The 26186-nt window shown below is 41.9% G+C and overlaps 1 protein-coding gene across 3 annotated transcripts in view; it reads right to left on the reverse strand.

Moving 5' to 3' along the window:
- SPAG9 (sperm associated antigen 9) overlaps positions 1–26186 on the reverse strand; it is a 92891-nt gene that overhangs the window by 58604 nt on the left and 8101 nt on the right. For 2 of the 3 annotated variants that reach the window (XM_056865684.1, XM_056865676.1), the window contains exons 3-4: positions 16264–16334; positions 2749–2843 (exon numbers count right to left, since the gene is read on the reverse strand). In XM_056865684.1, the coding sequence (XP_056721662.1) occupies positions 2749–2843; positions 16264–16334 (166 nt within the window). Of the gene's footprint in view, positions 1–1789; positions 2119–2748; positions 2844–16263; positions 16335–26186 lie in introns of those variants that run through there. The other variant, XM_056865693.1, reaches the window with a different exon arrangement.

The following is a 26186-nucleotide window of genomic DNA, read 5'->3' on the forward strand; positions in this document are numbered from 1 at the left end:
GGCATGGTGGGGGAGAGCAATGAGTCAATACATTTTCCCAGCAGCTCAATGCTACCATTTGAGAAAAAAGATAATCTTTCCCCTGGAAAAAGGGAGTCGGGAAAGAACAATATCTGGATCACACTCAGCAAGTGAGTAAATAATTACACATTCCCTATACAAGAGCTACTTTGACTAGAAAGACCTCTAGATTAAGTAGCGTGTTAGCTTTAATCTCCCCCACATATTAGTAATTTTTTAATATATCTGCATGAACAAAAACACCTAGCTAAAAGTATCATTGAGTCTGGAAATGCCACAGCTGAAAATACACCACTGATTAAATGCAAGGTCACACATTATTAAACCACCAAAGCTAAGAGAAGGTTAATTGTGCACTACTAAAATGCTACAGCTATAGAGCTCTGCAGCCAAATTCTTTGTACTGTAGAGAAACTTGTATGAACTTAATTTCTCTGACCCTACTTAATATAAACCCTTTAAAACAAGCATTACTTGCATGTTATCCATAGGACCCTTAATTTTTTTTTTTAACTTCCAAGTATTAAAAGTTTACTAGTAGGCAGTAAGGATCCTTATAAATCATTGGGGTTTTTTTTTAAGTGAATAGATGTTAACTCATAGGGAAGTTACATGACTTTATGTTTTAAATTTTTGCATTTTCCTCCATCACTAAAGTATATCGAATTAGATTTAGTTTTTCTATTACTTTGGCCCACTTCTCAGAGCCCCTGGGTAGTAAGAGAAACTAAGGACCCACATGAAAATCCCATACTGTAGCTCCTCCCCATTCCAAAATTGAGTTAAGAAACTGGTCTTTGAGGTAGGACAGTCAGCGAATATGCTTACTTAGCTCATTAAACAAACTTTTGAGGATATACAACTTGTTTAATCTTTACTCACCACGGGACTAAAATTTAAAATGGCCTACTCAGATGCTCCCAATTACATAATTCACTATGAAGAAATTAATTCTAAGAATACTTTACAAATTATAAAAGTGGCACTCCGTTTAAAGAACATATGCAAACTCTGCCTTAATATATTATGCAATGGTTAATTGACCAACACATCAACTGTCAAGTTTTACAGTTTTAAAACATTAGAAGTTCTCAGAAAGCCATATTACAGTTCTAACCACAGTTCTGCTGCTGTCCTCTTACAGTGAAAACAAATGGCATACAAATGGAATGAAAAGAGCTTTAGTTTAGCTGAGGTGTTTAAATTCATCTTTTTCCCATTATAATACTCAAAATGACTTTGTATCCCAGCAATTAATTTACATTAAGACCCACCCCCCCGCAAAGGCGCAATTATAACATTTTTCCTTTGAAAGGTTATTCAGTATCAAATTCTGCAGAATTCTCTGGAGTTTAAAAAAAAAAGACAGACTGAATAAATGAAAGGCCTCTGCTACCACAGTAGCAGCCAGGCTGCCCAGTATTAGTCAAGCACCTGACAATACAGTGAATGCAAAGCTTTGTCCACAATGTTTTCACATAGCATTTTATGCAATTTACAAGGTACGGTAATGAAAGGGCTAATCCTGTTCTCCAGAACATAACTGACTTTGTTGCAGCCTCAAAAGAAAGCACAAAGAAAATGGCATTTTACGTTTTCAACGGACAGTCCTAGGATTCACGCAGCCTATGAATGCCAAGTTTAAATAAGAATTTGGAATCAGCGCTGAAGAAATCACTATCCTACTACCTCCTCTCCCAAGAAGAGAGAAATAAGGGGAACCAAAGAACAAAGAATTCAGCCGGCAGAGGTTCAGCAGCCCGAGTACCTGAGAATCCTTGGTAAGTTCTGCGTCAGAGCTGGCACGCCAGTGGATATAGAAAAGTGCACAAGCAGCAAAACAGAAAGAGACACTAAAATAGCTGAATTAATGACCACCGCCCCGCCAACGAAGCCAAACACAAATAGCAGCATGCATCCAGGACTCATGGCGCTGCGCTGGCATGGTGAAATGCAGGAACCAAGGCTACACAGGGGACAAGGGAGTATCTTTGTAGTGAGAGTCTGTCATTCAGCCGCTGCCACAAAAACAATGCCATCGGCAGCAGCTTTCCAATCTCTTCCGCAGCAGCTCCAAAGCCAATGACATCACCTCGTTCTCCTCCCCCACCTAACGAGGAAAAAAAGCCACCACAGAGCGGCTTCTCTTCTCCCGAGCATCTATGCAGCAACCTACAGACATAAGCAAGCTGGAGAGCCGCTTTTCCCCTCCCCACCAATGCGAGGCTTTGTAGCTCAGCTCCGGTTCATTGGATGGGAAGATCTGGCATCCACATAACGTAGTGACAAAGCTGTCTTAGAGAAGCCGTCTCAGGAACATGTGGACAAAAGTACAAATCATGCAAATGTAATTCAATTATGTCAAGTCCTTTAGAGGGGGATCCTTTCATTGCTGCTTTTGTGCTGGTTTAAGAGACAAAGGGGGGGGGGAACCTGCCTGACCAGAGCTGTAAGAAAAGATGCTTAAACTCAAAGCACAGTGGATAATTGCAGCCAGGCCTCCCATTGTCTCAACAGCATAATAACGGTTTACACACACACACCCGCCCCACACTTTTACACTGGTCTCCTCATAGATTCCACCCATACATAAAGTTGTTTGGGTTTAGCCAGGCATCACTGAAGACAGCACGGATTTAGCCGGGCATCACTCCAGACAACACCACGCAAAGCCTCAAAGATACAAAACAAACTGATTAAGGCCAGTCAAAGGTCAATAAGGCTTACCTAATTCTACTGTGCATGACGGGCTCTAGTTGATCACCCCCGGTCAGTTGGTGAAGCTTGGCTCTTTCCAAGTGCTCCATGTAATTATGAATCATCTGTTATCAAACAGAAAAATATAAAGCTAAGACTTAATTTTTAAAACTGCTCTGTATCTGTTTCACCAGACTAGGGAAGAAACGTATGCTTTTTCTCCTCCCCCTGCACAATAAAATAATTAGGTACTTGTAGCACTCAGTTTTAGGAGTAACGAGCTGAAGTTATTTCTTGAAGTAAACTGGTAAAGTATATATTTTTTTACCATTAAATATTTGCGCAGTGTTCCAATGTTAAACTGATTTTTCACCCTCAATATATAGAACACAACCACTTAACAACTGGTCTTTGGAGCCAAATCGCTGATCATTTACATTGAGATGGTCTTCATGACTTCAAGTCATTAAACCAGCATGAGCACTAACAGTTAATCTCAATGAATGACCCCCAAACACAAACAGCACAGTAAAAAACACACAAATAGTTTGTCACCCATCTGCAATCAACAGAACCAGCAAGCATTCAGTGACAGAGTGGAAGACAGATTCCACAGTAAGATGAGAAATACACAATACATATTTTCACCGTGAACTTGTGCACACAGAGAACCTGACACCAATCCCTTGTTTTAGTTACATCTGTATTTTGGCTACATATGGCACTGGAAACTAAAATTATTTTCATGCAAGCTTTAGTATTAAGCACATTTTAGAATAATTTCTGAAATAATTTAATCTAAAATATAAGTATTTGATAAATGTCTGAAAACCGAGCAAAGAAGAATCAACATTTAAATAGCCCTTCAACTCTCAAAGTAATATCTGGACTTAACGGGGGAATTACAGTTTTTTTATAATACAGTTCATACTTCTAAAATGAAATATTTTAGTTTGTTGTAAAGTAGTTCTGCATTATGATTTTGTAGTTTGATCCAACTAAAATATTTCATTCACTGCTGCTTGGGGTAAGGGGAGTATAGATAAACCAAAACTATGTAGTTTCTTCTGTTGCATGTTCATTAGCAGAAGTGCTTTTTAAATAGATTTTATTTTTGGTACATAATTAAAGATACAAAGAAAAAAGAATACAGAAAATATATAAAATACAAAACTTATACAAATACATGAGGAAATTCTGTAAAAACTACAAAAACTGAAAAAAAACATCAGATATAATACATCAAACTGAGGTTGCTACCATACCATTATTCCAACATGCTAAAATTGCTGCTATACATATACTTGCATGTTCGACTAAATATCTACCCACCACCATCTATATAATCTCATTAGCATAAATGTTTTAACAACAAAGCTATCTGTGTTTGCCTCAGATAGAAGCCACAGTATGCATGCATACATACAGTACATATTAAATAAATTATTGTGATATTGGAGGCATAAATTTCTATTCTAAACTCAAAACTAAACAAAATCGATACTTAAAGCAGGAGAAAAGTAATGCAACACTGGGACAATCATTGCAAAGTTGAGTTTTCCCACATACACTGCAGGCACCCAAGGAGTAGAGGTGGCTCCAACTTTGTCTGTAATCATTTCTGTACCTGGTAGAAAATAAAGGCGTCCCTAACCGCGCAATCTTATGCAGAGTGTGCATTGTGTCTAAACCCATTTGCACTGTTAATTGTTTGCATTCTTAACCCTGCAATGCTCACCACAGATATACATTAATTTCTGACCCAGTATTATAACTTTGGGAATTTGTGCCTGGGATCTCCTTGAACCCACTGAGATTGTAAAATGGCAATGGACAGAGGATTCATAGAGAGCCAAGACAGAGATACACTTAATATTGTGATAGACAGGTGTTATTTTCTACCTACAGAGGGCACGTCAGCATAAGGGTACACATGAATCAGCCTTACTATCACTTGATACCAATGACAGAAACAAATGTCATCCCTTTCTGCACTTTAAAGCAATGTGGGACAAGATGACAGAGTTACGCGAGTTAATTACCGGTATATTCCCAGTGAATTTACCGAGGCAACTGACTGCCATATTGCCCAAAATCTACAGACTTTTGTGTGTCATGCGACTGGACACATTAGATTGTTTCCAAGCCAGTTCTGGATACTGGAAAGGGCTCTCTCAAGTTTTATTACCAGTTATTTTTAGCCCACAGAATGTACACTTTTACATTAATTAATATACATACAGCTACTTCTTAATTAGAACCAGGATACTAGGTTTAGACGCAAAAATAGTAAGAAATTCAGATCAATTAAATCATCTACACCAGGGGTGTCGAACTCAATTGGTACGAGGGCCGGATAGGACATAAATGTCACTTGGTCGGGCTGGCCCATGGCTTGCCAACCCAGATCGAGAATGGGGGAAAGTAGCTGCCTCAGGGGCTGGATAAGAGCTCTCAAGGGGTCGGAACCAGCCCATGGACCTTACATTTGACACATCTGACCTACACAACGCTACAAAAGGCAAATAGGTACGCCTTGTTCACCCAAATTCCATGAAAGGTGGCACATGTGGGATGGCACATTTGTCATGACCTAAGGTGGGGTTAGCTGGGGTGTACGGACAAAGAATGCTGGGAATCCCCAAAGAACAGGGGGTAGGGAATCACTGGAACCAGAAACCAGATTTAGATAGAAAGATTTCCACAGCTACACCTCTTTGCTGATTCACCTCTTTGCTGACCCTCTTCAGCAGCCCTTTTGAGCTAAAGTCAGCTAAGAAAAAAATCCTAGGGAGATGGAAATGTAACCCTTTCCTTCTATCCTTGAGGTAGCTAGGGGGTTTTCGGGGCATGTGCAGTCAGTTTAGTAGAAACACAGCAGCCACATTCCAAGCAAAAGAAAATAAGTTTATTTGTATACAAAGAAGAGGAAGAATGGTAGGTGGGTTGGAATAAGTTCTGCATGAATTGGTAAGTAAAAAAAATGAGTTAAAATCTACAAAGGCAAAAAAGAAGTGAAAGCACAACCACATTAGCATACTAAAAACATTTACCAGATATCTAAAATACCCCATTGCCGGTGCAATGAACACCAGGATTCAGCCCCTTCCTAACTCCTCCAGTGATGGCCAAGAACATGACAAAGAATGACAGCTGTGGGATAGCTTTTTATTGATATGAAAACCTGGTGACCAGCTATCTCATGGCTTAATTGCCGCAGCAAATGGGAGGGCTCGTCCTTTCACCAGGTCATGTGGAAATCCAACATTAAAACTTTGAGGGAAACCATTCACAGTCCATTCTGTTTGTTGGGAAGGAGATGGCCCAGCTCATTGGGTATCTTTGGGCCATCTCCTTCCTAGATATGATACCCTCCTTCTGTAATGCACAGATATAAGGGCTGGTATAAAATACTATGTTCTCATATGCACACACATGGAAGCTTTGGGGAAGTTGGCATCCGGGAGCCATGTACCAACAAATCATGCTCTCTGTGCCTGGTACGGCCTTTCACCAGTAGAGAGCTCTGAATTACCTTCATCCTTAGGAATGTGTTCTCTACTTCCAAGATCACAAGACCTACTTCCAAGATCACTTGCTTAGAGACGCCTTCGGGCAATATCTATAGGCTATGCTAATTAGAGTGGAGTAGACACCTAATGTGCATTGGTGCTTTTGTGTATCAATCTGCTTGTCAGCAGCCATGGGCCTGCCCCATGCGAATGCATAAATGATACTAAGCTTCCTTTGTTTCTCTGGTGAGTAACTCTGCATCTTATTTGTGGGTTATTTCCCCCCAGGTCTGTGTTTAGCTAAATAAAGAACTGTTGCTTTTAACCTCCTCCTAGTTGTCTTTATTGGACTCTATAAGACAACCAGGCACTTCACTTCCCCATGGAGCTTTTTTACCAGATGGCAGCAACATGTGGTTTTGGTGAAACAGTCTTTTCTCAGATAGAGGGGAACTGGGTATTAGGGAGGAGTGACTGGCAACAGGGCTCAAAAATCATCATCCATAAATCTATTTCTCAAGTGTGGGCAGATCACACACTGAGGAGTTTAACCCCTCTCCAAAATACCATTATTGTGCATGCACAGATTACTTACCTGCCCAACCAACACAGCAACTCCAAAAAGCCCTGATAGCTGCTGGGTGGCTGGAAGAGCGGTGGCTGGAAGCCCTGCCACTCATGCAGCAGTTGAAGTGGAGGTCAAGGTAAGGAGGGGAGGGAGGAGAAGAAAGATGGGGGAATAGTGATAAAAAGGAGGGGGAGATTGAGGAAGAAGGGGGGAGAGAAAGAGAAGGGGTGAGATTGTGAGGGGAGGGAAGAAAAAGAGAGGGGAAGACTGATATATGAGGGGAAGGGAGGAGAAAGAGGAGGTGGAAGATAGTTTGAGTAGGGGGAGAGGGAAAGAAGCAAAGGTGGGAGTATGGGAGGCACCCTCCCCGCAAGTGTTTTGCAGGTCTCGATTTGTAAATTGGCCAAATTAGCCAATTCTGAGGATACTTAAAGCCAGTGATTGAAGCTGTCTAACAGGCAAGGCAAATCTTTCTACAAATCTGAAAAATGTCCCAGGGTTGCAGAAAAAGGTGAAATCTTTAAAAAAAAAATACATTGGGGGGTTTAAAAAACCGAAAATGATAAAAGAGCACCTGTAGCGCTAAGAAACATATTCCCTCAGTAGCTGTTGCTAGGCAACCACAGCATTTTAGGCTTGGTTTCTGTAAGTAAAAGGCGGGGGAGGCGGCAGGGCCCTTCCAGGGCTGTTCTGACCTTTGAAGGAAGACTTAGCTGGGCCAGGCCTGGCAGCAACTACTGGGTGACTTGATACCGCCTGGCTTGTATGACTCACCTAGGCCTGGCTACTTGCTACTGATGAACAGCAGCCACCTTATGAAAGCCAGTGCGGTGTAGCAGTCAGAGCTTCAGAGTAGGGTCTGGGAGACCCAGGTTCAAATCACCAGTCTGCCATGGACGTTCACTAGGTGATGTTGTGCCAGTCACATACTTTCAGCCTAACCTACCTCACAGGAGTGTTGTAAGGATAAAAAGGAGGAGAGGAGAATGACGTAAGCTAGCTTGGTTCCCACTGTGGAGAAAAGCAGGGTATAAATGAAGTAAATAAACAATAAATATAACTGAAAATGGGAGGCGGATAAAAGGGAGGTTGATGAATGGCTAAAGAATGAGACAGTTAAAGAGGAGAGGATATGGAGGTTGCCAGGAGGAGGGAGGGGAGAAATAATGTGAGGAGGGAGTACAGGAGAATGTGAACTGCCCCTCATAAGTCCTACCATGCAACTGGGCCTCACCAGCTGCTGGCATCACCCAACCATGCCATAGTTTTCCTAGGTAGAGGCTGCTCAGGGTTGGGGGGGACTGAAGAGGTGGGGGACAGAAAAACGTAAGTTTGCTGTTGGGTGGGAAAGAGAGAAGAAAGCAGGAAAAAGGGAGAGGATTATGAGGGCTTTTGGGGGAAAGAGGAAATAGTGGGGGAGGGGAAATGAGATGCACCCAGCAATTTCTTGCAGGTTCCCACTTGTCTTGTTAATATTTTATTTGTCAGTGTTCTTAGAAGTTGTATTCTAAAGACCTGACTCTTGCCCTAAGTGTATGAGGTTCTTCACATTTCCAGCCTTGATGCAGGGCACGAAGGAGCATTCAAAAAATTGCATGTCTAAAGAACTCTGATACTTTGACACGGTTGCCAGCCATTTCCTTAAAACGGCATAGAGACAGAAGAGTCTTAAGAACTGAAACATTTTCTAAGCTCTTATTTGGCTGAACATCATCAAGTATGGAAGATAGTATGGCATATTATTAAAAACCAACTCTTTCAATAGTTGGCATTTTGATACAATTCCCTTAGCAGCTGAACCAAAAAGAGGAAACTCTGACAAATGCATCAACAATATGACCACTCTGTAAGTGCCTCTGCCATCTGAGGCAAGATGGGTGGCACCCCAAGAAAGGGGCTTTTTTGACATGGCATAAAACATTTGGAACTTTCTCCCCAGGAAGGTTCATCTGTCTCCCTCCATCTTTGTCTTCTGCCAGCAGGTGAACCTTTTTTCACATTCTCTCACTAACTCTTATTAACCCTCCTCCCTGTCCTTGTGTTTTTTTGCATTGATGTGTTTTATTTGTTTTAAGTTTTATATGTATTTGCATTTTAAACATTTCTTAATGTTTTAATGTTTGTCACCTCGGGGAACCTAAATAGAGTGGAAAGGCACAAAAATGTTTTAAATAAATAAATAAATCTATATCTATCTATCTATCTATCTATCTATACACACACATTCCTAGGTTTAACCTACTTATAGCAGGACATCACAGCAGATCACACTGTGAGCATTCAATATGCCAAAAGATTGTTTTTCCAGCCCTTGGGGCAATTTAAACTCTAAACCACAACAGAAGATTGTTCTATATTATTAGTGTCCAAATGTAACCAAATAAACTATGTTTCTCTTCAACAATAACTGCTAAATGAATATGTAAGCAAAACATTTTTCCAATGTCATTAGTTTTATGCAACTCAAATAAACAGAATTTGATTGGCCAATATCCGCTTTATTTTATTTTTTTGTATACTAAGGCGCCCCGTGGTGCAGAGCGGTAAGCTGCAGTACTGCAGTCAAAGCTCTGCTCACAACCAGAGTTCGATCCCGATGGAAGTTGGTTTCTGGTAGCCGGCTCAAGGTTGACTCAGCCGTCCCTCCTTCCGAGGTCATTAAAATGAGTACTCAGCTTGCTGGGGGTAAAGGGAAGACGACCGGGGAAGGCACTGGCAAACCACCCTGAAAACAAAGTCTGCCTAATAAACGTTGTGATGTGACGCCACCACATGGGTCAGTAATGACCCGATGCTTGCACAGGAGGCTACCTTTACCTTTTAAGGGGAAATACGTAGGATCACAACAATTCTGCCCATTAAGGACTATAAAATAGGTTTATTACAAAAATAATAATCAGAAAGAACAACCACAAACAAGGCCAAACTAAACAAAATAAACAAGGAACTGCACATGGGGAAGTGATAAGCAACTCTCTTCCAGTGTGCTACTGCCATGGCCTTGAGTCAGCCAGTTTTCCCATCTCTCTCTGGGTTTCCTCCACACACCTTCAACAGATTCCCGACAACTCAACTTTAATGGTAGGTATTGCTTTCAGTTCTTACGCTTGGGCTGAAAAGATTTACAAAGCAAAAGGTGGGGAGGGGCTGTGGCTCAGTGGCAGAGCCTCTGCTTGGAATGCAGAAGGTCCCAGGTTCAATCCCCGGCGTCTCCAGTTAAAGGGACTAGGCAGGTAGGTGATGTGAAAGACCCCTGCCTGAGACCCTGGAGAGCCTCTGCCGGTCTGAGTAGACAATACTGACTTTGATGGACCAAGGGTCTGATTCAGTATAAGGCAGCTTCATGTGTTCATGTGTGAGTTTATTCATTCCTTTTATGACCAACCTATCAGTTGAACAATAACCAGAATTTGCATCAGCATTATGCACAATTTCTTCATCACTGTCACTCTGCATGGATTGTACCAGTATCAGTTGGACAGATGCCTTGTGAGAATGAGCCCAACTTCCCAAACTGGACTTTGTCACACAAAATAGCCACATGTAAGAAATAATCCTCTCTTCCATTTCCCATCTTTCAGTCCTCTCTTGGCAGAGACTGATGACTTGGGCTTTAATATATGCCCTGGCTATATTCTTTAAATTGTTATATCCAACCTGATGAACAGTTCTAGTAAGCTCAAAAGCTTACACAATATTTTGTGTCAATTTGGTTGGTTCTAATAAAAGGTATTACACAGATTTTGTTCTTTGTTTATAGATTCTGCATGGATTAGTACAGCTGCACAACTTTTTCTACTTCAGCCAAGAGAGGGAATTGTCAACAGAATGAAGGCAGACCTGGGTAAATGAGTAATTACCACAGGGTAATACCACTCAAGGTCTTAACCTTGGTCCTAATAAAAGGTACTGCACAGGTTTTGTTCTTGTTTTTAGAAAGGAATGTGCCCAGAAACTGAGAGTTGGACTACCACACTCATTTGACAAAATGATGGGGTTCCAATGCAAAAACTGGAATGAAGACAAAGCCTGGCATTTAGCAGAGAAAGTTTATTGAGAAAAATCAAAGGACAGTCAAAATAATATTCAGGGATTCAGCAATAAATGACAGTATTAAAGAGCCCAAGTACAGCTGTCCTCAATTCCAGCTCTTGCACAATATTTATCCATACTGTGCAATGTGAATCCCAAAGAATGAAGGATTTGAGGGAGATGAAATAGAAGGGGATGGTACAGAGAGAAGAGAAAGATGTTACCTTTCTGTGTAGTGATGTCATCTGCGGGGGCTTATAAGGTTCTGGGGTCTGAAGATCTAGGGGTACCTCAGACCAACACCAACCCAAAGGTTAGAAGTCCCAGGACGGGTCACTTGGCAAGGGTACCAACCAGAAATCCAGGAAGTATTCCAAGCAATTAATCCAAGAAAGGTAACAAAGGGTAAAACATGTGAAGCAGGACTGAGGGAAAACAAGCAAACGTAGATCCTCAGGGTTCAGAGATACAATTCCAAGGCACCATATGAGTTGGAACAATAAGGGCAGCTCTTGTTCCAGGGGTTAGCAACAACAGAAACAAACTGAATTTTGTGGGGTTTGAGGCAGGTGGAATAATATGAAGGAGATCTCTGGATGTGGGGGGGGGGCTTCAGGCAGAGAAGATGCATATTTGAGAGGAGTTCTCAAAACCAAAGTCCTCCCAAATAAGGCCAGCAGGAACAAGGAAGAGTAAGGGCATAATCACAATAGCCTTTTTCAGCTACAGGTTTGAGAATCTCCTGAAGTATTTCTGTTTAACTAACTTGAAACTGCACAACAGGGTATAATGTTGTGATTCAGCTGAAACTTTCTAGAAAAGCAGCTACAGAGCTAATAATGCTTAATGGATTTATGGCTGTCTTTCTGTGCTAAGGGTTCAGTCACTGTACTCCACGAATGAAATTTATCCATGAAAACATGGCCTACTTTTCTCTCTCCCTCACACATGCCAACAGAGGATCACTCAATTATTCAGGTAAACATTTGGCAAGGGCAAGAAAGACTTTTCAAAGATGGGTAGGTTTTACACAGACCAAACTGGGACAGAGGCTCCAAACAACATCTGGTTGGTAGCACTTAAGAATGTATTGGCAACATTAATTTTAAAAATTCAGGTTGTTTGTTCATAAATCAAGGTGTTTTCATTCAAAGAAACATCCATGGACACCATCATGTTAGATACTGGAATGCTTTTGATCACACACATATGCAAAAATTCAACTCAGGCACAGCCACAAGGAAATTCTACTGGAATCTTATAGTGACAGATTTTCTAAAGTGTGGAAAGTGTGTACTTTCTGCACAGCAGGAACAAAGCTTGCAAATATTCGCATTTCATTATCCTCAGATGCAACAACACATTACTGGAGCCCCCAAGGTATCTGTTTCCTTGCCGCCTCCACACTATAGTACTCATTTTCATCTGACAAATATTGGAAAGCCTTAACAGATTTTGTACTCTGGAAAAAAAGCCAATGGACCACGAACAAACATGTACAAAGAATGACTTTCTCCCTTTGCAGCCCCTCTAAGAGCTGCTCTCAAGGTATGTAGAACTCAGAAATGGAAGAGAATGCCACTTGAGGGAATATCTGCAACAATCTCTCTCTACCCTGTTGCAATCAAGCGATTTTAGATCAGGCAAATTTCCCCACCATTCTCGCAATGGTAGGAAATTTTTTGGCAACATTGCACTCTTTGGGGAGTCTTTGTGATGCTGGGGTGTGTGGTTTTTGAAGCAGAGGCACCACATTTTCATCGTAGCTGCAGGTGCCTCTCCTTATGAGAGCCTCTGCTTAAGGTTTGGTTAAGTTTGGGTCAGGGGGTCCAATTTTATAGGCACCCCGTGGCGCAGAGCGGTAAATTGAAGTACTGCAGTCCAAGCTCTGCTCACGACCTGAGTTCAATCCCAATGGAAGTTGGCTTCAGGTAGCCAGCTCAAGGTTGACTCAGCCTTCCATCCTTCCGAGGTCGGTAAAATGAGTACCCAGCTTGCTGGGGGTAAAGGGAAGATGACTGGGGAAGGCACTGGCAAACCGCCCCATGAACAAAGTCTGCCTAGTAAACGTCGGGATGTGACATCACCCCATGGGTCAGGAATGACCCGGTGCTTGCACGGGGGACTTTTGCCTTTTTAGTTTTCCTCCATTTGGGAGTCTATTTGGGAGCCCCCTGACCAATCTTCATTAAATGTGGGGGTTCTCATAAGGAGAGGCACCTGCAGCTCCACTGAAAATTTGGTGCATCTATCTTGAAAAACAGCCCTCCAGAGCTCTGGAAAGATTCGCTATAGGATAACATTGGACATTCGAACAAAGCTGGAGGGAAATGCACATCGGTATGGGGATTTGGCTTTTTTCAGATTTAAAAAAAAATAGGTATATTAAACCCGAATCCACAAAACACTGAAAAAAATTGGTGCACATCCCTAGTCCAGGCTTCAATTCCTGACTTCTTCAGGTAAAACAGTCAGCAGGTGATGTGAAAGACCTCTGCCTGAGGCTCCAAAGAAATGTTGCCAGTCAGACTAGACAGTATTGGGCTATATAGACCAGCTGACTCAGCATAGGGCAGTTTCAAGCAATCTTCCCAACCTCCCTATGAATGCAAGTTCAAGAGGCCACTGATCTGGCTGGGCTCATTCAGCCACTCAGAACCAGACCTACTCCCCTTATAATCTATAGGGTTGGATACAGACTCAATTTTCTGCTAACAGAATGGGTGGGGGTAATTTCCACCAACTCCCTCTCCTTCTGCAGACCCTTTATTTGTATCTCATACTGCTCTGGAGGGTCCCCTATCCCCCAGGAGCAGCATATCGGGGAATTCTGTGGGCTTCAGTGGGAGACGAAAGGCATTTCTGCTCCACTTGCAGAAGTACCTTGAATGGAGTATTTAGTCTGGATCCAACCCTTAGACTCCTAGGGTTGGATCCAGAAGGAAAGCTTCAGTGCCTTGCCTTGCGGCAGGATTATCTTTCAAGATTGGTCAGCAGGCTACCAAACGTATCAGTTATTTAGGAGTGAATATTTAAAAGAGCTAGGAAAAATAGGCAGGTTGGCGTTGACAATAATGAACATATTTTGCTTATACAGCTTCTTCTGTGGCTAAGGATTTCCCTAACATCATGACTTAAGCAGTAATGAAAGTGACAGTACTACTTTTGAAGAATATTTTTGTTTCTTAAAATCTCAAGGACAAAAGGACAACTTTACTTAGTTTTTCATATGGTTATGCAGGTGCAACTTATAACAAAAAAAAAGTTTCACATCAAAGTTTAAACAAAGTTACACATAAAACACTACCATTCCCAAAAAAAAGTAAATAGGGGGCGAGAGGGAAAAAAGAGAATGGAGACAAAGACTGAGAAATAAAAGATATAAAAAGTGTGAGAAATAAGGAAACTGACTTAATAACTCTTCTGAACAACACACATTTTCAAATGTAAAAGTGGCATCAAATTAAAAAGTTGTTTCAATGAATTATATTTTTCTATTCTCTCCCGTGCTTCATTCTGCCCCCAACCTAACACATCTTTATGCCTGAGTTTTTTCTTAAGTACAAAGTACACACCAACCTGATCATAACACAAATGACCCATTTGTTGCATCAAATATGCAGTTCATAAATACCGGCAGGCTTAAACAAATAAGGATATTGGCATTAATTCCTAAATACAACTTAGGTCTGTAGAAAAATCCCTCATTAGCTCTCAGCATGCCCTAGAAAGCCTGACTGCTCATTATTAGGCTCTTTTCTGGGAAGCTTGAAACAGAATGGCTGATATGAACACTGAAATGTCACTCTATTTCAAGCAAATAATCAGATGAAACAATCTGACCCAACAGAAGTTTGACAATGAACAAACATTTTTCAAGGCTTCGCTCCACATTTTCTCAATCCAAAGAATACCACTGGTACAAAGTCAAACTCCGTTTATTTATTTACGTTATTTATAGTGCACCGTTCTCACTGGGACTCAAGGCAGATTACACAGAGTGATTCAATATGATCAATAGGATGGGACATTAAAAAAACCAATGCCATAGGATTAGTGTTATAGAGCCAACCAGAAATCTAAAAACGGAACTGAAGCAAAGAATATTAACATGACACATTAAATGATGCAAGATTACATAGCAGGTTCCTGCTTACAGCAAGCTATACATACTATCATGGACCACAGTCCCTAATCACTTGCCTAAGTAACTTTGAGCTCATTCCTGAGCCTGGGGGCCAAATGGGCTTAGGAGGCAACCAGCCCCCTATGCCGGCGTCCGTGCCTCTTGCGACATGCAAAGTGGCATGGACGCTGGTGTAGTACCACTTGTGGCGGTGCCCAAGGACTGGTGCGGCAGTGCTGCCCATGGATGCCGACTCAGCCTCCTACTGGCGTCCTGCTGGTGCAAGTGCTCGCATCCTGGAAGGTGTTCCTGTGGCGTTCCGGGGGGTGGGGCTGCTGGTAGGCTGCCTCCTAATCCCTTCCAGCCCGGGAATGCCCCCTCTAAAGCAGTGCTGCTGTGCCAGGTTTTTCCTGGCGCAGCCTCACTGTTCTGTATGGGGGGAAATGTCCCTTTTTAAAACTTTAACATTTAAAAAGGCTTTTTTTAATCCTTTTGGCGACCAGGGAACCTCTTTGGAAATGCCATGGCGGCACCTCAGCTACGCCATCCCTGGCTGCCGCAAACCTCAGGAATGAGTTGCCCATTAATAATTTTATACAGTGCAATACTATTGCCTGCATAGAAAAGCTCTCTTGAATAACTAGAGGGCATGGGGGAGAGGCATTTCCGCAGGTAATGAAAGGCCATGGCCATGAAAGGCTTTGTATGCGATAGCCAGTACCTTAAATTGAGCCTGGTAACTGATGCAGATACATCCAATAGTAGCAACAAACAGGAATGGCCTTTGTCACTATTACATTTTTAAAGTTACTATTAGATATTATAGATTAAACAGAGTCCAACCTAGTGATCCCCTGAGATACTAAATCGGGGGAGGGTATTATTCATGAGAATCAGCTGAGTTTATTTAATCCTCCCACTCAATTCTCCATTTGAAGTGCTCCCACGGAAAGATTTAAAGTTTCCTCAAGGAGCAAGACAGGTACCGGAGGGGCATCCACAGGGTATGGGAGAAATTAAGCACTCCTTACTTCGGCCTCGCAGTCATCCCTGGGAAGTGACCCCTTCCCATCACTGAATCCTAATTACCTGGGCAAATGCAGGAATAGGATCAATATTCTGCCAATATACAATTTTGTTCCACTCCAATCCATCCATTTAACAAAGTCTTGAACAATGTGCAACAGACTTCCAAAAACCCAGGTCAAAGAACTGATACAGAAGAAGGCAGCAAACTGCCCCTTAAGCACAACTGCCTACAAGACCACAGTTCTGGGAACAGCTCGAAAAAATATTTCATTACCTACCTCTGTATGTCTTGAATGAAGAGCATTGTATTCCTTCTTTAGTTCCGCTTCCCTCTCTTCCAGTCTGCCAACTGAAAAAGATAAAGTTAGCTTATTCGAAAAGAGAGTTGACACCAGCAACAGAACCAATGTCCACTTACATCTATTTCTGACTTTCTGACAGCATGTGAACGCCTCTTTGTTCTAAGCAGGCTTTGGTGTCATTCATCTGCCTTGCCATCCAGGAAGCAATCCAAGCTGCCCAACTGAGACAACACACTCACTAAAGCCCACTGCAACAGTGAACAATGGGGGAGCACAAGGGTCTGTCTTGCATCCTTGTCATTAACAGAAGGGTAGCTACTGGTGGACTCCTGCCCACCTTGACCCCTCAAAAATGCCTAAATATTCCATAACCAGTAACATGCACTCCTAACACTGAATATTGTGAAGGGGAGAGGTTCTCAGAGATGTATGATGTAAGATTTCCCACAAAATGGAAATTTTTCCGGTGCATTATTTCTACAGAAAAGTTTCTGTTTCATAGTTTCGTAAAATTAACAGTGAACAGATGCCATTACCTATATAGTATTAGGCAAGGGTGGCAGTTTCAAAGTTGTAATGTTTTTAGGGTGATTACCCCTAGAAATTACATGAGAGAGTACATTGTGTTTTATTGATTTATAAATGGGGGGGACCACAATTACATATAATAACCCAAATAAGAAATGAGTTTACCTGACTGGCTGTGCAGATCAAATCGAAATCAAAGCTAGAATTCTTATTTTTATATCTCCTCTCATATGGTGATAGCATAATCACAAACACAGAACTAACAAGTAATAGAAGTGATGCTGCAGAGAGCAACAGTGAAACAGGTGCCCCAGTGACCTCCTGTCATGGCTCAGCCAAAAATATAATTTCCCCTGAAGCCCCATGGAATTGCTCCTAGAGTTCCAAAGGCCTACACCACCATCTTTGCTGGCATAATTTAGCACCAGCAAAAATGGGCATTCCAAGGGTGAAATGGCTTAGGGAAGCCCCCAGGAAGGCCCTCTTTGGTGCCGACATGAGCTCCTGCGCCGGAGTGGCGCTGCTGCTGAGGCTGCACTGGCGCCTGTGCCTCATGCTGCTGTGGTGCTCCCTGGCGCCAGAGTAAGTGGCCAGTGCCGGGGTAAGTGTCCATGTGGATGGCGCAAGTGGCACTTACGCCAGCACAGGGATCATACCGCCTCCAGAGGCCTTCCCCCTCCCCTTCAGGATTGCACTATAATTCTGAGCATGTAGGGTTGGCTCTCCCCAATGCTGATCCGTTGCCAGCTTTTATGTATCTGGAGGGAAAGTGAAGGACTTCCCTCGTTGCCTTTTTTCTCTCTACTTGGCATGAGGCACAGCAGTTTAGGTGAGAGAGTGAAACTGCTAAGGCAACTGGAGGAGAGCAAGCCGTTTGCAGAGAAGGGGAGTAAAACCACCACCACCACAGCCCCACCATGGCCATCTTGCTGTTTTCCTGTGTGACTGCTATGGTTGCAGTGTTTTTGCTCTCTCTTCTATGGCCTGGTTGTTTTCCTCCTAGCAGCCACCTGGGTGCTGAGATAAATGTGCAGTGTGTAGGGGGGGGAGACGGTTACTGGATAGGGTGGTTGCTTTATTTCCAGCCCTAGCACAAGGCCTACAGCTCAAGAAGCTCACAGCTTACCCGTCCTTAAATCCCTGAAGTGGCAGCTGTTTTATGGTAGGAATCACCTGCCAAATACAAGCTCTACCTGAGAGTGGACTTGCTCACTTTCCTGGAACATGGGGTGGCTACCATATTGTGAAAGGGCGCTCAGAAGAGCCATAGGTGGTATGTTAAACAGTCACAGAGTGGGTATCACTGATGTAAAACATACAGCCAGCGTGGTATAGTGGTTAAGAGCGGTGGTCTCTAATCTGGAGAACCAGGTTTGATTCCCCACTCCTTCACATGACCAGTGGACGCTAATCTGGTGAATCGGGTTGGGTTCCCCACTCCTACACATGAAGCCAGCTCGGTGGCCTTGGGCTAGTCACACTCTCTCAGCCGCACCTACCTCACAGGGTGTCTGTTGTGGGGAAGGGAAGGTGATTGTAAGCCGGTTTGATTCTTTCTTAAGTGGTAGAGAAAGTCAGCATATAAAAACCACCTTCTTCTTCACTTACAAATATTATCCCACTAAAATGATTTCTATATAAAGCTTTGAATATACAACATTTTAAGTCACACTTGATTTTTTGCTAATCAAATATTTCAGTTTAAGTATTTGTTGCTCTTGGGACATAAAATGAACATGGGGTACTTTTAAAGTTTTGTTTACTAAATAGGCAAAATAAATATGCTAAATCAGATAGCATTTTGTTTAGGGCACCAGAAAGTTTTCCCATTTAAACCAACAGTGCTATAAAAGGCAATCAAAGAAATAGATTACTACTAACTTCACTTTACTAACCTGTACATATAAGAGACACTGAGAAGGACTGAGCTGGGGTTATCCTGCTTATTTAGATATTTATAGGCAGAATTCACAACCAACCAGGTGGTTTACTTCTAATTTCCTCAAATATGTTTTTCTTCTTAATTCACAAGTTGCCATCATATAATAAGCCTCTAGTTTAAACAGGGCCCCAGTACCAAAAGGCGACCATTTGAAAACACCTTAATACGCATCCAAGACATTCTCCTTAATCCTGACTAGTTACATGAATGCAGGAAGTATGACAGACAGTATTAACAGGCTGATTTTTCTACTCCATTTTATTTAGTCTCCAGTTGTGTAACATGACTATTCCTACATATTGAACCATCTGACAAACAGCTACTGCTCCACCTAGTGGACTATTGGTTTGATAACATGCAGTGTAAGCGGCATCAGTAATTGAGCATGCCCTGTAAACAATGTAAAGGCAGACTACTCATTCATCCTAAAATAGGGTGGGGACTCTAGAAAGATGTTTAACATATTTTCATTCCACTTTTCCAAAATGCTCACAGCAGTGAATAAGAGAATAGTTCAAAAACAGAATATTATTTAAACGTTACCCATGATCATGACAGAAGACACCACCCTCACACCAATCTCATAATACCTAACCATCATGATTCACGTATATAGCGCCTTCGTTGGTGTCAGCAGAAGGCCGCCTGAAGTAGCCATATTTTACAGGCCTTTCCAACGGTAAGAAATATCTGCTCAATATCTTCAGGGATGCAATTTCATAGCTGAGGGGCTGCTACAAAGAATGCCCATTCTTGCACTGAGGTAAGCGGTAATGAAATGGGATGAACAAAAACAACTGCTGGGCCAGTTTATGTATACATGCTAGACTACACTACTTACTGCAGCCAAATAGCATATAGTTGCCCAGTTGGACCACAGTTGCTTCCTAGTATTAGTTTATCACAACAGTTCCAAACAGTGTTGCTCAACCACCTGAAATAGGAGCCTCTCTCCAAAAATCAGTACTACAATACTTGAAGACACAACTGTCCTTATCAAAATTCATACTGTCTGCTCTGACTGGTAGGGTTTCATGTGGAGGTCTTTCATAAAACCTACTACTTGAATTGGACCTAGGAACTTCTGCATGCAAAGTTCATGCTCCACTGAAGAGGAGAGGACTGAGAGGGGATATGATAACCATCTTCAAGTACTTGAAGGGCCATCATATAGAGGATGGTGCCAAGTTGTTTTCTGTTGCCCCAGAAAGTTGGACCAGAGCCAACGGGTTGAAATTAACTCCAAAGAGGTCCCGCCTAGACATTAGGAAGAATTTTCTAACAGTTAGAGAGGCTCCTCAGTGGAACAGACTTCCTCGGGAGGTGGTAAGTGCTCCTTCCCTGGAGGCTTTTAAGCAGAGGCTAGATGGCCATATGTCAGCAATGCTGATTCTATGACCTTAGGCAGATCATGAGAGGAAGGGCACCTTGGCCATCTTCTGGGCATAGAGTAGGGGTCACTGGGGATGTGTGGGAGAGGTAGTTGTGAATTTCCTGCAGTGTGCAGGGGGTTGGACTAGATGACCCTGATGGTCCAACTCTATGATTCTATGTTTAAGGAGCCATGTCCATGCATTTGTCCTCCATAGTATAACTCTGCAGTTCTGACTGTTGGTTGAGAATAAGTGAAGTCAGCATGGAAATGTACCCACAACAGGAAATAAAAGAAACACATGCTTAAGATTTATGAGAGTACTTTAGCCCAGGGTAAAGCAGGTCAAAGTTTAATGCTTCCTTGGCTAACTAGGGAATAATCCTGGCATGATACCTTCCTTAAGAATTTTAGGATGGATGCAGACAGAAATCCACACATTTCCATATCATAAAATGGTATCTGAATCTTCTACTCACTTTGGCTGCTTTTAAGTAGGCATGTATTTTTTGCTTTGCAGCCAATTCTGAATACATCTATTATGAATTACACCCTTTCTGGAATGCACGTCTTAATTTTTCAGGGACAATTTCCCCCAAAATGACTTTTTACTGATACAGAGGGATCTTCTTTGAGATTAGAGGTGAAGATGAATGCATCAGAAAATACATTATTGTTGAAGTCATTTATAACAAATAAAACTAGACAGTAACTTTGTGGCTGCCTTTGTCCAGATGAACCCTATCACTCTTTTATCAGGAGATGTGAACGAACTAGCTATGAAAAGAATACCATGAAGTGCATCCTTCTCTTGCTCTGTGTGAGGGTTGGCAACAAGAGAGCTTTCAAACACATCATGCCCAAAGAGAACACATGTTATCCTACACTGAGTCCAACTGTTGGTCCATCTAGATCAGTCTTGCCCACTATGAATGGCCGTGGCTCTCCAGGCTCTCAGGCAGAGAAAAGTCTTTCCCAGCAACTGCTATCCCAGGTGCTTTAACTGGAGATACCAGGGATTAAATCTAGGCCTTTGGGCCTACAACAACTCATGTGTGGTTTGGTATCAGTCTTGTGCCAGATACAGCCAAGAGAATAAGGGTGTTGGGGCAAATTCTTGATATTTGCTACTTATCTTCATGTTTCCAGCCAGAGGACAGACAGGGAGACCCTGCAACAACCCATTCTTCATCTCAGAATCCTTGTTTAGACAGAGGTGCATAAGTTATGAAAATGCACCAAGCACAACAGAGACATCACAGATTCTGGTTCCAAGGAAAAGATAACCGCTTTATTGGGAACAACAAAAGGGAGAAAAATGCTTCAGATAATACCCTGGGAAGTGGTGAGGGGAAGACATTATGCGGGAATCCTGGATGGAATGGCAACACAGCACAAACAAAAACATCCCTGAGGCAGCTAGCCAACATTTTTCCTAGCTTTACATTTATGTCAGTTCAGATGACCTTAAAAGTTTCGATCCTGGGTAGACGCTCCACACAAAAGCAACCCCTAGGCCTCTTTCATGTTTCATGGGAAATGTGCATAAGAGTTTCCATGTTCTTGGACTGTAATAGTGTTGCCCTAGCTCACATGCCTTACCTGAAAGGGGAATAATGCTTTGAGAGGCAGCTGCCATTTTCCTACTTGGCAGTGATCAGCTTGGAGAAAGCAGGTGGATGGAGATTTTCACACCTTTCCAAACAAAGACCTTTAGTTTCTACTACCTGGATGTTTGTTTCTGGGCACAGAACTCCTACTATCATGAGTTAAGCATCTCTGAGACACTTACGCCATGGAGGAAAATATTTACAATGCGAGGAAAATATGCAAAAAAAAAAAGAAGAGTAAAATTACTGGGAATTTAATGGGATCACCAGGACAATGCAATCTGAACTTCATACGGAAACTAGAAGCCACAGAGATGTTCAGAGCCTGAGGTTCCATTTTTAATAGACAGGAGAACTTGTAGGTGAGGGGAGCTTCATAATGTAAGGAAGGCAGGAAGAAATATGCAGCAATGAAGCACTGTGAGATGGGGGGCAGGGAGAAAGGGTTGCTTTTTCTGTTAAAAGGAGTTGCTTTTTCTATTAATAGTCCTTGTCCATTCTCCCCTTTTTACGTGAATGGGTAGACAGATGACCGAATTCACACAGATTCTCCCACATCTAATTTGATCCTTAACCTGGCAGGTGTCTTGTAGGCGGCTGCTTCTGGGCACTGCCAGAAGGAGCCAGCCATTTGGAAGGAGTTTGGGGGAAGTTACCTTGTGTTCATTTTATATTAGTAGTATAGCTCCTCGTGCATTGGTAACTCCCAACAAACCCAGAGAGAGTAAAACAAAATGGACAAGTACAGAATTTCAGTCTCTGAAGGCAAGAACACAGCATCCAAGCTAGCAGTTGAGTAATGGAGAGAAGCAGCAGATTACCAAAACTTTCTGGCAATACTCAGTGTTATTTGAAGAATTTCAAAGCACTTCATTTATATAGTCAACATTTCCCATCTGCATTATGATGCATTATTTACTGAACAAACTTCACTATACTGAGAAAAGCTGGATTCACATTTTTCAAGTAAATTATTAAACATGGCCTCACATCCAACAAAGGCTCCCCATTTTAGGTTTAAATATACTCAGCAATAAGTTGAGAAACTCGATTGGACAAAATAAGTGTTTGTATTAATACAGCTGCTTTGATTTCTATGTTTTCTTATCCATATCTGGGAGAGCATTTTCTCCTAATCTTAAACATTTACATAGCTCCGATGAATATCTTTATAATACAACACAAATACACATCATGACTGCTCAACCCTTCCTTACAGGAGCAAACAACATTCATTAGCTTTTGTCTTTACTGTTAACGTAAGCTGGTGCTAATCTAGTAATCACTAAGATGCAGTTAAAATTTATTATATGCACTTCAATTACAAAACAGTCCAGGCAGTGCTCCTGAACACGGTGAGCTTCCTTCTCCAAAGCATCTCTTCCCCAAAGCAAAGGGCCAATCCTGGCTTTCTTCCGCTTCCACTGGAATAGGAAATGCTTCAGAACCATCCAGGAAGCACCCCTCTGTGTTTTCAAGTATTAATTACTTTACTATATTTACACCTACTTAGTGCAGGTTGTAAAGATATAAAATTCAGGTTTCAGCATGGGGCAATGTTTTCTTCAGGAAAATATTTACATTTGAGACATTTCATTAATGTAAGAGCTTTGTTCACACTGACAATATAAAAGGCCCTCATATTAATATGAACAGGAGCTTCCACAGAACACTACATGCCATCAAGAACATTTAATACAACTTATCTCCTAGAATAGTAGTTTTGGGAACCTGAGGAATGCTTTTCATTGTCACAGCAAAAGATGTCTCTGCACTTTCCAGCAGGTTGATCATGCCTTTTGTAGAATGTTTAAAAAGCATTTGCGTGTCTGTACTCCCTTAACTACAACAGCCTCAATAAATGTCCTACTGTCTATGAAGAAGTTATTTCTTATAATAGAAGCAAGTTATGATGGCTGAGACACCAGAGAAAACTCTTTTCCCTAATGCAAACCAGAGATCAGTCCAGAAAAGACACCCAAAAAAAATAATACACAGTAACAGTGGTCCTTTTCATGCAACACTCTCCCAGGATGCATCCACATTAGGCCAAGTGTCCCTGCATATCACTGGCTGCTGCTAATTGATTCTTCCTATGGTTGTTCCTTGCTGCTATTACTATCCAGCTTGGGGGGGGGGGGTTGATAGGGGGAAACCAGTTGGGGATGGATGAAAAGGGCAATCAGACTACCCAAGAATGGCTATGGATAGATTTCCCATTCTTTCCCAATCCCATAACCAATTTCAAATCTCCCAAAGAACTCACAATCAGGATCTCCATAACTGAGTCGTTCTATTTTGGTACACGGTACCTTAATAACTCATACATCTGGGTGGATCTGATCACTCTCAACCCTCTGTTACTAAAGCACCATAAGAAAAAAAAACTTCAACACATAAAAATGCACAGAAGAATAAATTGGACAGAAATAAATCATATTAGATATACATGCATCATATCTCTCCTGCATTCAAGATGCTGCTCTATTTTTACAGATATTACCTAATTTTTTTCAATGAAAATTGGCAGCTACAAAGAATTCAGAATAGTTTGCTATGGACTACTTGTCCTTAAAAGAAAAATTTTCACATAAATATGGACTGCTGAAGTATGATAAACACTGAGAAAATGTATACATGAGCTAGCTGCGCCATTTATTACCAGACTCGTGTCCTGTTAATTTCAAATGCACTGTGCCAACCAGGCTCTAAACACAATTTATTAAAAATTCATTACAACTTTATTGCAGCTCAAGTAGGAAGTATTACTTACACAACAGCAAAATGAATATCTTTCCCTTCAAACTGTCAAAACATACGAAACGGAGCTGTTCCACTGAAGTCTGGAACGCAAAACTTAAAAGGATCATTTTTATGAGATGGAAAAAATATTAAACCACAAAAATGAACACACAGTTCTTCTCATTCACCAATCATTTTTGAAAGGAAAATATCCATGAGCTGAATCAAAATCTGCAACAGCGAACTAACAGGAAGTATTCTACTACTCCTCCTGCTGCTTTGTCCCATTAACAGCCAAGCCTGCACTGCCCTCACTAGCCTCACCACACCTACTACAGTGTACCACATTCAAACATAATCTTTACATTTAAAGATCAATAAGCAATCCCAAATATGTCTGGAACACCAATACAGACAGTATGCACATTAACACCGCTATTATGTCAAATGCGTTTGACTTAAAACAACTTTTTATGACATACACTCACACGCAAGCCCCAAATAGGGGTGTGGAAAAAAAGGGGGGAATACGGTACAAATCACATTTGGATTTAATAGACCTGAAAAATTTTTCGGGAATGCCAGATATTCCTGAACCCCATATCGGAAATATCCAGGATTGCCGAAAAATTCAGGCCCATTAGACCTGAATCCAAATTTACTCCCCACCAACTCCCCCTCCCCTCACTTACCTGGAGACCAGCAGTACAGCAGCGGCCGTGGCTGCCTCCGAGTCCCACAGAGAGCCCAGAGGCCACCATTGCTCTGACCCGCCCAGAGCTGCACCCTGGGCTTGGCCCAGCTGAGCCCAGCGTACAGCTCTGTGCCACCTGCTGCCTCCAAACTCACACAAGCTCTGCACCTCTGAGCCCCATGTGGCGCCTGGAGGTTGCAACGGTGGAGCTCTACACCAGCCTGTGAAGGTAAGAGAGAGGGAAAGGGAGGGAGAGGGGATTTCCCTCCAGTCTTTTTTTTTAATGGTGGTGGGGCCAAAGCAGCCTGAATTTTACAGCATGATTCAGGATCTGATTCAGGCTCCCTTTAAAAAGCCACCATTTTTTTCAGGAGAAAAACAACAAAAAATACCAATAAGGTATTTTTTTTGGGGGGGGGGGTTCTGTTTGGCTTTGCTGAACGCACACCCTTAGCCCCAAATGAGCAGTCATATTCAAGCATGGAGTATTAAAAATTGGTATCAGTTCTCTACACAACCTGAATTTCCTGCATTGTGAATTTCCTGCATTGTGCAGGTGGTTGACTTGATGACCCTGGTGGTCCCTTCCAACTCTATGATTCTAACCTGGTACTCACTTTTCCTTTCCTGCCGAATTATGCAAAGCAAGGTTTCATATAATGCTGAAACTATATTTCTAGAAAACGATACTAAGAACAAGTATTTGAGCAACAAAGAACGGCTGCTCAAATAAATCAAACTCACTTCCCACAGTTTATACAACAACGGTATAAAATTAGCCTAGCCTACCTTACAGGGGCCGGACAGATTAACACTCCCTGTTGTTTAACTGTGATTCTGGGATTATACATTCCCTCTTCTACCCTTCCTACATTGAACAGATCCTCTCTCATGCGCTTAACTCCTGGTTTTAACTTTCTGTTAATATCTCAGCAACAACATTCCTCACGGTTAACAACAAGCAGAGTTCACACTTAATTAGGATTTTTAAGTAGCTTATCTCTGATTTCA

This window comes from Euleptes europaea, chromosome 1 (genome assembly GCF_029931775.1).
Source record: "Euleptes europaea isolate rEulEur1 chromosome 1, rEulEur1.hap1, whole genome shotgun sequence".
NCBI classification, from domain to species: Eukaryota; Metazoa; Chordata; class Lepidosauria; order Squamata; family Sphaerodactylidae; genus Euleptes; species Euleptes europaea.